General features: G+C 42.6%; 1 protein-coding gene across 1 annotated transcript; it reads right to left on the bottom strand.

Annotated features, from left to right (window-relative positions):
• Window positions 1–442: 442 nt before the first annotated feature.
• Aadacl3 (arylacetamide deacetylase like 3) lies at window positions 443–8,881 on the bottom strand. Its single transcript, XM_021159201.2, has 4 exons — window positions 8,711–8,881; window positions 2,749–2,965; window positions 1,813–1,876; window positions 443–1,217 (listed from the first exon to the last, which is right to left on the bottom strand). The coding sequence occupies exons 1-4, from the start codon at window positions 8,879–8,881 to the stop codon at window positions 443–445; spliced, it is 1,227 nt and encodes a 408-aa protein (XP_021014860.1).
• Window positions 8,882–13,971: the final 5,090 nt, after the last annotated feature.

Here is a 13,971-nt window from a genome sequence, read left to right as displayed (position 1 = left end):
ATCTGTCTCCACTGTTTCACAACTTTCAAATCAAGCAAGATAGGCATCCAGAGGCTGTCACCACTACTCACCACCCACCAAACTTGGCATCAAAGCTCTACATTCTGAGTCACATTGGCAAAGCTCAACAAGACTGTAACAAAACAAACATGTTTTCTCCAAGATCAACTCAGCCAGATATACCGACCATACAGTCTCAATCAGCTCAGACAGCCTGAATTCTAGCTAAGGGGATTATGGACAAACTTCATGTACAGGTTCATTTTCTCAAATGGATGCTGAAGATGGTCAGCTCTTATTTTCCCCAACAGTGAAAAAAGACAGAAAGCCTCACTTCATACTTCTCGCCCTGCCTCCTCTTTAGTCATCATAAAGAACATACATTGTATTATTTTATAATCCAGACTAGGTTGGTGGAGCACCCCCAGGAAGGAATTAAGTGTCAGAACTTTCTAATGAACTGAATAATCAGGTCCATAATTCTCGAGGCGCAAGGGAAGCTCAATAATCCATAGTCAAGGGCACTAAGCACTCCATGGAAGCCATCTTCCATATGATGCCACGTCACAGGCACCCCCAGATCTTCTAGCCTCTTCTTATATAAGAGAGAATGGTCCCGGAGAAGGTCATACTCACAGCTCACAATGCAGGTTTCTGGGAGCTGAGATACTATACTGTCTTCTGAGATGAGGGGTGAGCAGGTATAGTTCAGTGAATGTTTTATCTCTTGGTAAGCATCATTATTCACAGGACCCCGGGGTATAGATTTGTAGCCTCGCTTCTTAAACCTCTCTGGGATGTTTTCTGCACCCAGCCACTTTCTGTATTTCTCCCAGACTTCCGGAGGCAAATGCATTCCATTCTTTACGACACTTTTCCAGGAAATGTTCACATCCAGGTGGCAACAGAAGCAGTAGAAGACCAGATCCCAGGAGAGCAGTGGAATGTTTCTATTCTGTTGATAAGAAGGGCTCCCAAAATCTATCAATTGCAGTAAGGGGTAGATCAAAATCTGAGCCTTGATACGGGGGAGATCTGGTCGGCGCACTAACATTTGAGTAGTCACAGTAGCTGCAGTTCCTCCTACACTGTCACCACAGGTCACCACTCGAGCTGGATCCACTCCATACACATCCAATGATTCCAGAAAGTGGGTAGTGGCTACTACACAGTCATCTCTCATCACTGGGTACTTGTACATGGGAGATTTCCTGTATCTAAAGAGGAATCAAGGGCAATTGATTATGCTCAATGCTCAGCGAAACCCAAAGTACCCTTGTCTAACATCTCATATCTCAAATACCCCGTTGAAGTCTGAATAGAAAGAGATAGGCAAGGCCCTAAACACAAAGTATACAGAAAGCCCTCATATCTGCCACTTAGGCTCAGAAGGTGGAATTGCCATTGTACTTGGGAATGCATGTAATAATGTTTAGGTGTTTCAGTGATCATGCAGGGCACTGCTGACTTTAGGCAGAGGAAATGTTACTTGTCTGCCAAAGGCAGGGCTATTAGATCTAATGAACTCTTCCATCCAAAAGCAACGAGCCATGCCCATTCCCATCAGCCTCTAAATGACAGGGTTAAATGATGTCTTTATCCACAAATGTACCAATTAAGGGGATCCTTCCAGTCCACTTTCTCTCTTTTCTCTGTTCCTTGCTTCTCCTCATTGAGTCCTCACAGCCTAGCCCTCCCCTATTTTCCTTTCCAGTTCTATCAGCTTCAGTTCAAACTTCAGTTCAAACTTCAGACCCTGTCACTATGAGTCAGGGCTGTCTGCCGATATGTTCCCATCGTACCCTTTCTTACCCAACTGAAACGACAACAGAGTCACAGTCCTTGGACAAACGCAAGCATATGTTGTTATGGGTTCCTGCAAAACAAAATCAAATGTCAGCTTTACTAGGACATTTACCTTTCCCTAGTATTTTTGGCTATCCTAGCCTTGTAAAGCAGAGCACCTGAGTTAGCAGAGCAGGCCATGAAATAGCTTCTGGCTGTAGAGTAAATATCCTCCCAACTTCTTACTGTTTTGCTTTTGTGAGCTTGCCAGAACAACAGTCTCCAATATACTCATGATCTGATGCATTCCACCACGTATCAAAAACACGCCACAACAAATACAGTACATTGGCTTGGAGTGTGAATGGTATTCTCATATCAGTTTAGGAAGCGGTTAGACCATTCGATAATATACCACCAAATGTTCTGTGCCTACTAATTGTCCTGGGTTTTCTTGGTCTTAACAGTCGACTGTCTACCAGGAGGAATGTTTTTTTTTTTTTTAAATATTTATTTTACTTTTACTTATGTATATGTGGTATACACACATGTATGAAGGTATCCACAGAGACCAGAAGAAGACTTTTAGATTCCCTGAATCTAGAGTTACAGGAAGTTGTACGATGCCCAACGTAGGTGCCAGAAACCAAATGTGGGTCCTCTGGAAGAACAGCAAATGCTCTTAACTATGAAGACATCTCTCTCTTTTTTTTTTTTTTTTTTTGGTGGTTTTTCGAGACAGGGTTTCTCTGTGTAGCTCTGGCTGTCCTGGAACTCACTTTGTAGACCAGGCTGGCCTCGAACTCAGAAATCCGCCTGCCTCTGCCTCCTGAGTGCTGGGATTAAAGGCGTGCGCCACCACGCCCCGCTTCTCTCTATCCCCCACAGAATGACCATTCTTTCAAGCCCATTTATCAGGGTGACAGGTGACTGAAAGAGGGCAGAAGAAACGCTCTGTCTTACTCAAGCTCCCTATGATGGTTCCACCACCGTGGAAGAAAATGATTCCAAGCCTTGGGATGGAGGAGGGTTTCTTGGGCTTATAGAGCTTCACAGGGATTGTCCCAAAGTGAAGATCTTTCACCACAACATCAGGATCTCTCTTCAGTGGTTTCAGATCATGCAGAAAACTGGCAAACTGGGGTGCATAACAGAGTCCTAGTTTTTCAAAAATCATCCCCTGTCAAAGAAAGAATCAATGAGTTGTGACTGTTTATGCATCAAACACTTAACAAAAAGCTTGGAGCATGTCAGACACATCTACCCTCTCCAGGTGCCAAGGAGGATCTTGGGAAATATTAAGGAGACTGGACCAAAGAACTCCTGTACTTTCCCCCCTTTCTCAGAATCCTTATGAGACACCTGCAGTGAAAGTCACACCTATTCAGGCCCATGTAGCTCCTCCATCATCATATCTACTCCTCTTCATAAATACTTTGCAAGCCAGACATGACAAACCAGGTGTCTGGACAATGCTTGAGCCTTCCTTTTGGATACTCCTGCTCTACCTGTGGTCTGGGCATTGTTGTCTCTCCAAGGAAGACAGCCTGGGTCTCCCAAATATTTATTGCCATGGAGGTAATGTTTTTGAAGAGGGAGATAAGGGTGTATTCTTATCTTTCCATGGCATCTACAGAAATATTTTTGGAAGATGTGGTGCTTAAGGTTTTTCTCTTTAGGAAAATTAAGAAAGGGGCAGTGGGAAGGTATAAGTGTTTAGCTAGGGTCAGTGATGTCAAAGCAGGTGGTGGTACACAAGGCTTCTTCGGGTTATTGTATTATCTTTAAGAGCTAATGGTTTTTGATATAAATACAAATAATACAATTATAAGTATAACAATATCCCTCTATATCCATAGAACAAGTGTTTGGCTCAGCCACCATCAGAGAAGCTGCCTTCTGCAGGAGATGGGAACAAATACAAAGACCCACAACTGGACAATGAACAGAAAGTGAGAAATCTTGGAACGCTCAATCCTATAATGGTATATGTTCCATCAAAATCCTCTCCTGAGAGCTCAGGAGGAAGTGGAGGCCAAAAGATTATAAAAGCCAGTGGGGATAGATGACATCAAGAAAACGTGTCTTCCAGGCAGAATAGAATCGACACACATATGAACTCATAGAGACTGTGGTAGAATGCACAGGGCTTACACAGATACAAGCTAGATGGGGTCCCAGTGCTAAGAGGGGAAGTGGACACAAGTCCGCACTCATAATCAAGAAGCTGTTGGCAGGTGACAACCACTACAAAAGGAAAAATGAGTTTCCTTCAGTGGAGTCTCAATGAGTATACAAACCACATTTAAGGGAGGCTCTATACTCAGCAGTAGATGGCCAATATGAAAATAAACACAGTGATGTTTTTGGAGATGTTTTGTGTCGTAATGCTTTGTTTGGGCTTTTAAAAAAAATCTTACTTGTATTTTGTTTGTCTATTATGATTCCCGAATTTTCTATGTATGTTTCTCATGTTCTTTGTTTTTGTTTTGTTGTTGTTTTTAGATTTTTGGGGATAGGGTTTCATCTGTGTAATCCTGGTTATCCTGGAAATTGCTCTGTAGGTCGGGCTGGCCTCAAACTCAGAGATCCACCTGTTTTTGCTTCCTTAGTGCTGGGATTAAAGCATACATCTCTATGCCCAGCTTCCCTCTGTTTTTCTCTTTACTTTGTTTTATGATGGGTTTTTTTTCCTCTGAAGAGAGAGAGAGAGAGAGAAAACATAATTAGAATATATTGTGTTTGTGTGTATCCTGTGTTGGATGTATGTGATGCATGTTTTGGTGTGTGTATACTGTGTTGGATGTGTGGAATGTATGCATTTGTTATTGTAGGTGTATGCACATCTATGTAAAAGCATGCGAAAGCCAGAGGTCAACACTGGATGCCTTTCCTCAACTATTCCACCATGTTTATCTAATTATTTATTATTTTATTGCATTTATTTATTTGGGTGTATGTGTGGATATTCATGAGCCACAGAGAGTGTACTCCTGTGGTCAGAGGACTACTTGACAGAGTCTGTCTGTCCTCCCACCATGCGGGACCCAGAGATAAAACTCAGGTCGTCAGGCTTGGTAACAACTGACATTAGCCACTGTGGCATCTTATAGACCCATCTACTTTATTTTTTGAGACAGACTCTCTTACTGAACCTGAAATTTATCTTGTTAATTGAACTAGTTAGCTGAACAATAAGTTTCAAGGATTCACTTGTTTCTGTGCCTCCTTCCACCCCCCCAGGCATAGGCTCAAACCATCCTGCTCAGCTCTATGCTTGGCTTCTCATGATCTGAACCCAGATTCTCATACTTGAGTAGCAGGCACTTTACAAGTGGCCCTATCTCCCCAGCACAACGATCTTTAACATGGAATTCATCCAGAAAGGTATTTTTATGCACAAATAGCTGTCAGACAAGTAATGTGTGATGTAATGATGCACATGCAAGAAGGAAACAAATGATGGCCGCCATCTGATAACACCTTGATGTCAAGTGGATGAGGAGACCATAACTTTCTGTCTGTAGTAGATGAAATAATTCTGCATTCCAAACACCTGTGATTCCTCTTGTGCTAGGGTTATATTCTGCCCTGGTGACTGTACTTTGTTAACCTCCCCTCTTCCAGTCCCCAATGGCAGGAAACCCTACAATCAGAGATTAGCAGTGAAAATAGGGCATTCTTTAATCCTATCCATCAATTCTGACATTGCATTCTGATCCTTGAGTAAGCAAGCCATGGTCTCCCTGCTGTTTTGCTATGCTTTACTACTAGTTCTGATCTCTGCATGAAGCTATCTGTAGCTAGATTCCTTGTGAGCTTCCTTAAAACTGGCCAGCCTCTGCCTCTGCTACCATGGTCTGCAAGCTCCATCGAGGCACTCAACCTAGGGCTGTTTTTCCTACCCATGCCTGAGCTCAGATCTTGAGCAGTGATACACAATGGTTGTATAACATGTCGTTAGAGAAAGAATCACTAGTGACTGTGTATGATGTGTAAGGAGAGCTTATCCTCCCACAGATGCTGCAATACACCTTCTGAATAGCTTAACTCCTAGATCCTTGAGAAATGCCAGGCAGTAGAGGCTGCTATGAGTTCCTACTTAACAGACCAGGAAACTGAGTCATGGTAACTAGGAACTTGAACTACAGACTACAAAAGAGAATGTCAAATGGAAAACCAAGGATTCTAGTCAGGTCATTTGTAAAAGCAGACCTAGCGTACTGTTTTAAGTGTGGTATATTTGAATTAATGACCTCCAGTTCCATCATTTTCCTAAAAATATACTTTCTGTTCCTTTTCTTTTTCCTTTTCTTTTTCTCTTTCTCTTTCTCTTTCTCTTTCTCTTTCTCTTTCTCTTTCTTTTTCTTTTTCTTTTTCTTTTTCTCTTTCTTTCATGATTGGATAAAATTCTATTGTATCTGGGTGTAGAGATACACACATTTAAACCCAACACTCACAAGGCAGAAGCAGACAGCTCTCTCTTGAGTGTAAGGCAAGCCTGGCTTCCATATTGAGACCTTGTCTCATTTTTCCATTGTGTGTTTCCTACTGCATAATTTCTTCACCCATTCATCTGTTGACGGGCATCTAGGGTGGTTTCATTTCCTGGCTATTGTGAATAGAGCAGCAGCGAACACAAATGCACAAACATCTCTGTAGTAGGGTATAGAGTCCTTGGGGTGTTATAGTAAGTGAAATGACTCAGATTTCAGAAAGATGTAAATCATGTTCTCTCTGATATCTGGACCTTAGCTTATGATTTTTATATATGTGTGTAAAAGTGGTTATGAGTTATGAAACAGGAAGGAGGTCATGAGAAAGAAAAAGGGGGTTTAAAATGGGGAACAGAGCAACAGGTCCTATGGGATATGAAGATAGATCAAAAATACAGAGGGTGGAAGAGTATAAGAGAGAGCAGATTTGGGGCATGTGTGGGGGGGGGGAATCTACACATTTGTTTCTTTAGAAAATCCCATATTTCCTGTAACAATTATTTGAAAAATAGGTATCTTTTTTTGTCTTTTGTTTCTTTTTTTCCCCTTCAACTCTTTTATTAGATATTTTCTTTATATACATTTCAAATGCTATCCTGAAAGTTCCCTATACCCTCCCTCTGCCCTGCTCCCCTACTCACCCACTCCTGCTTCTGGCCCAGGCATTCCCCTGTGCTGGGGCATATAAAGTTTGCAATACTAAGGGGCCTCTCTTCCCAGTGATGGCTGACTAGGCCATCTTCTGCTACATATGCAGCTAGAGATATGGGCTCTGAGGGTATTGGTTAGTTCATATTGTTGTTCCACCTATAGGATTCCAGACCCCTTCAGCTCCTTGGGTGCTTTCTCTAGAGACATTTTATTTATTTTATGAATGTGAGTACACTTTCGATCTCCTCAGACACATCAGAAGAGGGCATTGTATCCCATTACAGATGATCCCATGTGGTTGCTGGGAATTGAACTCAGGACCTCTGAAAAAGCAGCCAGTGTTCTTAACCACTGAACCATCTCTCCAGCCTTGTTTCTTTTTGAGACAGAATTTCTCTTTGTATTCTTGGCTCTCCCAGAACTCACTATGTAGATCCGGCTGGCCTCAAGCTCACAGAGATCCACCTTCTTCTACCTCCACTGTGCTGGGATTAAAGAAGTGTGCCACCATGCCTAGCCTTAAAAAATATATATATATTTTTAAAGGCATGAAAAACACGTTAAAGTTCTGATCTATGCAGTTTAGAGCAATGGCCACTCTTTTAGAGGACCCAGGTTCAATTGCCAGCACCCACATGGCCACTCACAACTATCTGTAACTCTAGTTCCAGCGGATCCTACAACACTCTTCTGACCTCTGCAGGTACTGCACGCGCACATGGTGAACGGTCATGCATACAGAAGAAATGCCTATACACACAACATAAGTAAATTTTACTTTTTTTAAAAAGATGCATTCTGTAGTTCTGTGCATGTCCTGAGCTAATTTCCTAATTTGCTTTCTGTTCTCATTTTGTTGCTTCCTGACCCTTGCTAGCAGATCTGTAGTCACTGGAGCTCAAAAATGCATCCTTACCTTTGGCAAAGTTCTGAAGGCTAACAAAGGTTAGCTTTTTCCTCTGGGCACCATGATTTGCATATTCTCTGTACCTCAGAGGCCCTTGTGAAAAAGGCTATTTGTAAGTGGTAGAGCCTTTGGAACAAAAGGCTTAGTGAGAGGTCATTGAGGACATAGGTTGATAGAAGAAGTTAGAGTATAAAAACAAATCCCAAGCCAGGAGGTGGTGGCATACATCTTTAATCCCAGCACTCTGGAGGCAGAAGTAGAGGCAGAGGCAGGCCTGGTCTACAAAGTGAGGTTTAGGTCAGCCAGGACTCCACAGGGAAATCCTGTTTCAAACAAACAAACAAACAAACACACAATACCCGCCCCCCCCCCCAAAAAAAACCAAACCAACCAGTCAACCAACCAAACAATAAACCACAGCCTCCCTCAAACAAAAAACAAAACAGGATCAAACTCTATTGATATACACACATAAAATATGTGGAGAAGTCAATTTGCTTGTATGATAAATACAAAATGACTTTTTAAAAAAGGCACTATGGTACCTCAGCTCTTCTTCATTTTTTGTTCCATGAGACATGAGCAATTTTCCTCAGCCATATGCTCTCTCTCTCTCTCTCTCTCTCTCTCTCTCTCTCTCTCTCCCTCTCTCAACATAATCAGGCTGACATCACAAGCTGCAACCTCAAAAACCATGATCCTAAATAAACCTTCTCACTTTGTAAGTCCATTTGTCTTGGATATTTTGTTACAGTAATGGAAATATGGAGAAAGCAAACATTCTTTGAACTGTGTGTATGTAGTATTTTAGCATCTAGTATTTTATTTGTCCTAACTTCAGGCAAAGGAGGCAAGCAAAGCGGAGACTCACCCATGTCATTGTCAGATGAAATAAGCAACTGAGGATTCGCAGCCTCCAGGGGTGAGTGATGCCTTCAGGGATGTGTTCAGTCCAGAGGTGTTTGCTGACCACCCACAGCAGACTGCCCAGTGAGAACACAGCAACTGCACCTACAAGGAATGTCAGGGCCAGAACCACCATGATGCCTCTACCTCAGAGAAGACCAAGTATCATCTGTACCTGCCACAGGCCATGGAAGACGAAGCAGATCAGCAGGTGTCTTATACATCACCAACTTCCCTCTCCACCTCCCTGCTTCCTGTAAGCACTGTCCCCACCCAGTCAAGATGTCACAGATCCAAGGGGAGGGTGTTGTTCTTGGCCAGGGCCCATACTGAGGAGAAAGTGGCTTCTATAACCTTATTCAGATGGAAAGAGACCTCAGAAGCTCCTATTTGAATCCTGGCATTGCTACTATAGATAGGGCATTAGGTAAGCCAAAAAGTTACTGAGTCACTAGACACTTGCCCTTAGATCTTACTACCCACACCCTAATTCTAATTCTAATTCTTGCCACACTCATTATTCCTCAACTAGATGAGGAGGCCCCAGGGCCTTTGATCTTGCTGTTTTTCTATGCAACCACCTCCCACCAAATACCAGACCTTAACTGGACTCAATTCTTCCTATCCTGCCTGTAGCTGTTCAAATGTCATCTTCTGTCTAGTTAGATATTTAAAATGGCAGTACCCACTACCAATAGACCCATGGCCCTGTCCCATCATACTGCTTACTTCTCATCTGTGGATTTTATTGTCACCCAGGATGCCTGTCTCTTGACTGTAGAACACACTTTTTAAATATAGAATTGTTTATGTACTTTTTAAAGATGTATTGATTTATTTTTATTTTATGTGTATGAGTATCTTGTCTGCCTGTATGTCTGTGCGTCATGCCTTTCTGATGTACGGGATGCCAGAAGAAGTCATCAGATCCACTGGAATGAAGTTACAGATGGTTGTGACCTACCATGTGGGTGCTGGGAATTGAATCTATGTCCTCTGCTTGAGCATCTAGTGATCATAACTATTAACCCATCTCTAAAAAGTTCATCTCTAAAAAGCTAGCTCTGAACTTTGTGGCTTTAAGCCTAGAGGCTGAATCAGGGTTTGGGTCACTCTTAGGGTTATGCCAATGTCCACTAAACTGAGGGATTGATAAACAGGTTGTTTTCTCCATTGTAAAACACAGACACTTGGGTATGCTTGCTTTCTAGGTCAGGTGAGAGGCTAAGGCAGTTTTCACAGCCTTTTCTAGCAAGAAGGTCCTATATAATCATACTAATGTGGGCATGTGTCCCATATCCTGCCTCCTTGTGGTGGTTGGCTTTATTGTGAAATTAACACAACCTAGAATCAACTGAGAAGAAAGTCTCCATTAGGGATTGCTCACACTAGGTTGGCCTGTGGCCACAGCTGTTCAGGATTGTCTCAATTAAATTAGTTGATGTGAAAAGATCCAGGCCACTGTGAGTATCACCATTCCCTAAGCAAGGGGGTCCTGACCTATGTAAGAATGGTGAAATGAAGATGAACACAAGGAAGTAAGCCGTCAAGTATGCATGCTTGAATTCCTATGTGTCTGTGAGTGTAATGTGACTAGTTGTTTGAAGTTCCTGCTTTGATTTCCCCACAGTGATGAACTGTAACCTGGAATTATGAGCTGAACCAAATCTCTTTCTCCCCTAGGCTGTTTTTCATCAGGGTATTTTATTACATCTTCTGAAATGAAACAAGAATATTCCTCAACTGGTAATGGAGCAGATGCTTTCAAATAAAGGAATTTTTATCTCTCAAGAAACATTGAGCCAATGCCTAGAGAATTACAGGTGTTAGATGATCTGGATGCTAGCGTTTCATAGGCAGATGCCAAAGATCTTGGTAAGCATCTCTACACATATGTTGGCTCTTGCAACACAAATGTATCTGGTCTAGCATGTCAACAGCTGAGGTTATGAAACTTGGATCAGGGCCATTTGAATTTGAATGTTGGGTCTGCTCAATGCCAGCATTCTAATAATGAGAAAGTTACTGGCAGTTTCTAAACCTTTCTTCATGGGGTGGTTTAGTGTACCAAATACATCAGCAAATGCAAAATATGAGTGTGCCAAGCTACCCATTCAACAGATGGAGATAGAAACAGTGGCAAACACATTTCTTCATGCTCTGGCCCCTGCTACAAAGGCATGGGAACTTGGAATGCATCCTGGCCAGTGGGGTGTGAGTAGGGATGCTAGAGACCATGCCTAACCATGGAAAATTTGCATAGTCCTCCACTGCCTGGCTTTATAGCGTCCAGAGTCCCTTATGCTCTTTCTCTTGGGAAAGGAAGGGCTCCTGAGGGTGATTCTTACCAGGTCACATCCCTGTACCAATCTTGGAGGGGCGTGGCATGAGGTGGGCTGGGAAGTGAAGGACATTGCCAGAGGCATTTATATAAGATATTGTGGGGAAAATACATGAAGCTGCAGAGATGCAAGGTTACTTGTTCTGGTAGCCACCTTTTGTGGTGGCTATTTTGACAATGGTAGGCTCCAGTGATACTAGATTCTAAATCTAGTTTAACAGTAAGCTACTCTTGCACATTTCTTTTTGATTTTATCCCTTGTATCTACTTTGTACCTGTGGTTCAAGCTTCCACACAAAGCTGCTGGTTTTGACAGTTGATTAGTACATGCCCCTATCCCCATCCCTAGCTGTAGTCTATGCAGAAAGCTGATGTGGGGAAAGGACCACAGATCAGAAATTTTATTCATCTGTAAAATGAAGCAAGGGTCCATTCCTCTGTGGCAAGCCCTGGGCCAAATCCTTTGCATATGTTAGGGTATGACCATGAATTCAGGTTTAACTTGTTGGTAAATAAACCAGGGCTCAGTCATCCTTGACACTGTTCCAAGACTCTGCTGCCCCTAGTTTCTCACTAACATTAAGCCAAATATTAGTTTTGTGAACTCATTTGTGTTGGATATTCCTTTGTCAACTTGACACTGTCTTGAGTCATTTGGGAAGAGGAACTCTCAATTGAGAAAATGCCACCAAAAGATTTTCATTTAGGCTACTCTGTAGTGCTCCCTCTCTCTTTTTTTTAATGTTGGAGGGTCCAGCCCACTGTGAACACTGCCGCCTCTGGGTAGGTGGCACTGAGTTGTATAAGAAGACAGACTGAGCAAGTCAGGAGCATCAGGCTATATCAGGAACCACCTTGGGAAGGCTAAGGCTAGCAGCTGGCCTTCCTGGAAATGGCCCACCTTTTTGCCTGGACTAAGATGGGTGGTCTCTGAGAGGCAAGGTCACAAAGAGACTTCATCTCAGGATTGCTTCTTGCAGCTGATATGCCTTTCCTGTCATTATTAAATTAACAATCTCTGGGCATTAGCCCACCCTATTGAGCAGATTTTTCTGCAGATAACATAAAGATGAACTTCCATGAATTAATGCTGTTTAGATGAATTAATGATTTTATAGAGTTCCTGATTTGATTCAAGCAATCTTAGGAAGAAAGCTTTAAGAGATGGTTTAAGCTATTTTGCTAAAGGATGTAATACAGTTAAAACCAAGAATAGAATGTTCAGGTTTACATATCTAACTCATCACTTAGAACCCCCTGCTTTAAGGATGGAGAGACAGCTCAGTCCATAAAAGGTTTGCTTGCGTCCACTGTGACTTGAGTTGGGATCCCCAACACCCAGGAATAGCAACACATACCTGTGGCCATCAGCACTGGAGTTGTATAGCGTGGGATGCATGGAGCTTGCTGAGGCTCTCTGGCTTGCTAGTCTGGCCGAACAGGCGGAAAACAAGGTTTTGTGAAAGACCAATCTCAAGAAATAAGATGGAGGGTTGTCAAGAAAGCTCAGTGGGTAAAAGAGTTTGCTACTAAGCATGATAAGCTGAGGCTGATCCCTGAGGCCAACACTGAGGAAGGAGACAACCAACTTCCACAGGTTGCCCTCTAATTTTCACACGCATGTTCTCACACATAGACATACAGACACACAGTCAGACAGACAGACAGGCACAGTAACCAATTTAAAAGTGGCTAGAGTGATGGCTCAGCGTTAAGAGTATGAACTGCTGTTGAAGAAGATCCATGTTCAGTTCTCAGCACCTATGTAGGATAGTTCACAATTACCTGTAATTCAAACCCCAGGGGATCTGGCTTCCTCATCTGACCTGTGCAAGGCACTCACGCACACATGGCCCACATGTACGCACGCACAAAAGTAAACCTTAGTTAAGAAAAACTTAGTGTGGAGAAGTGATTGAAAAAAGATTCACATCAATCTCCAACTCTATAAGCACACACACACACACACACTAAATTACTGCTGAATAACTCCTGTATGAATAATGCTCTGGACTTGAATAAAAGTTTCTATTTTTTTAATTAAAAGTTTAATTATTATTGTGTGTGAGAGAGAAGGAGAGAGGGAGGGAGAGAAGGAGGGAGGGAGAAAGGGAGAGAGAGAGAGAGAGAGAGAGAGAGAGAGAACGAACTAGAACATTATAGGTAGGTCTGTGGAATCAGAAGACAACCTTTTGAGTCATTTTTCTCCTTCTACCGTGTGGTTTGTGGACCAGACTCAGGCCCTTAGTGTTGTATGGCAAGCCTGTGAACTAAGACATAGGCCCCCCACAAGGGCTTTGACTCACAGGTTGGCTGCCTTCCCTGATGGCATTGCTGGGTGAGGAGGCTCTTTGGGACCTGTGAGCATTACTGTAATTCTGCTACTACATACATGTGTCCCATTGAGTTACCTGTACATGTCTCTTGTGAATAGCACCCTAAATTTGGCCCTTCTGTCTTCTCAAGGGTCTCATGGCAAACAGCTGTCCTGATTAAAAAAAAAAAGCCAGACAAAAAAGTAAGACAAGAATCACAAAGGCAGCCTGTCGTTACAAACACATCAGCTACAGATCAGAGCACCAGGCAGGAGAAGTCACAACAAGATGAAGGCAGGTACCATAGCAAACAGATTATGCTCATGACCATGACAATATCTTATGAGGAGAGGGCTAGAAGGTATTCCTGTTCCAAACTGCTTACGGCCAGTTAGAAGAGAAACAACAGAAGCTCAGTTCTTCTGTACAGACTTTCGATCCATGCAAGTCTCCTGCCCATTTAATGGGTAAGAGATTTAGCCTTGATAAAGTTAAGCGGCTTTCAGCAGTTTACAGAAACTACTAAATAGACATCATAGCCAAAGGGGTCTTCATAGACAAAGGAATTTC

Source organism: Mus caroli, unplaced genomic scaffold (genome assembly GCF_978045245.1).
Source record: "Mus caroli unplaced genomic scaffold, Mus_caroli_1 scaffold_6, whole genome shotgun sequence".
NCBI lineage: Eukaryota > Metazoa > Chordata > Mammalia > Rodentia > Muridae > Mus > Mus caroli.
This window is presented reverse-complemented; position numbering and strand designations above follow the sequence as displayed.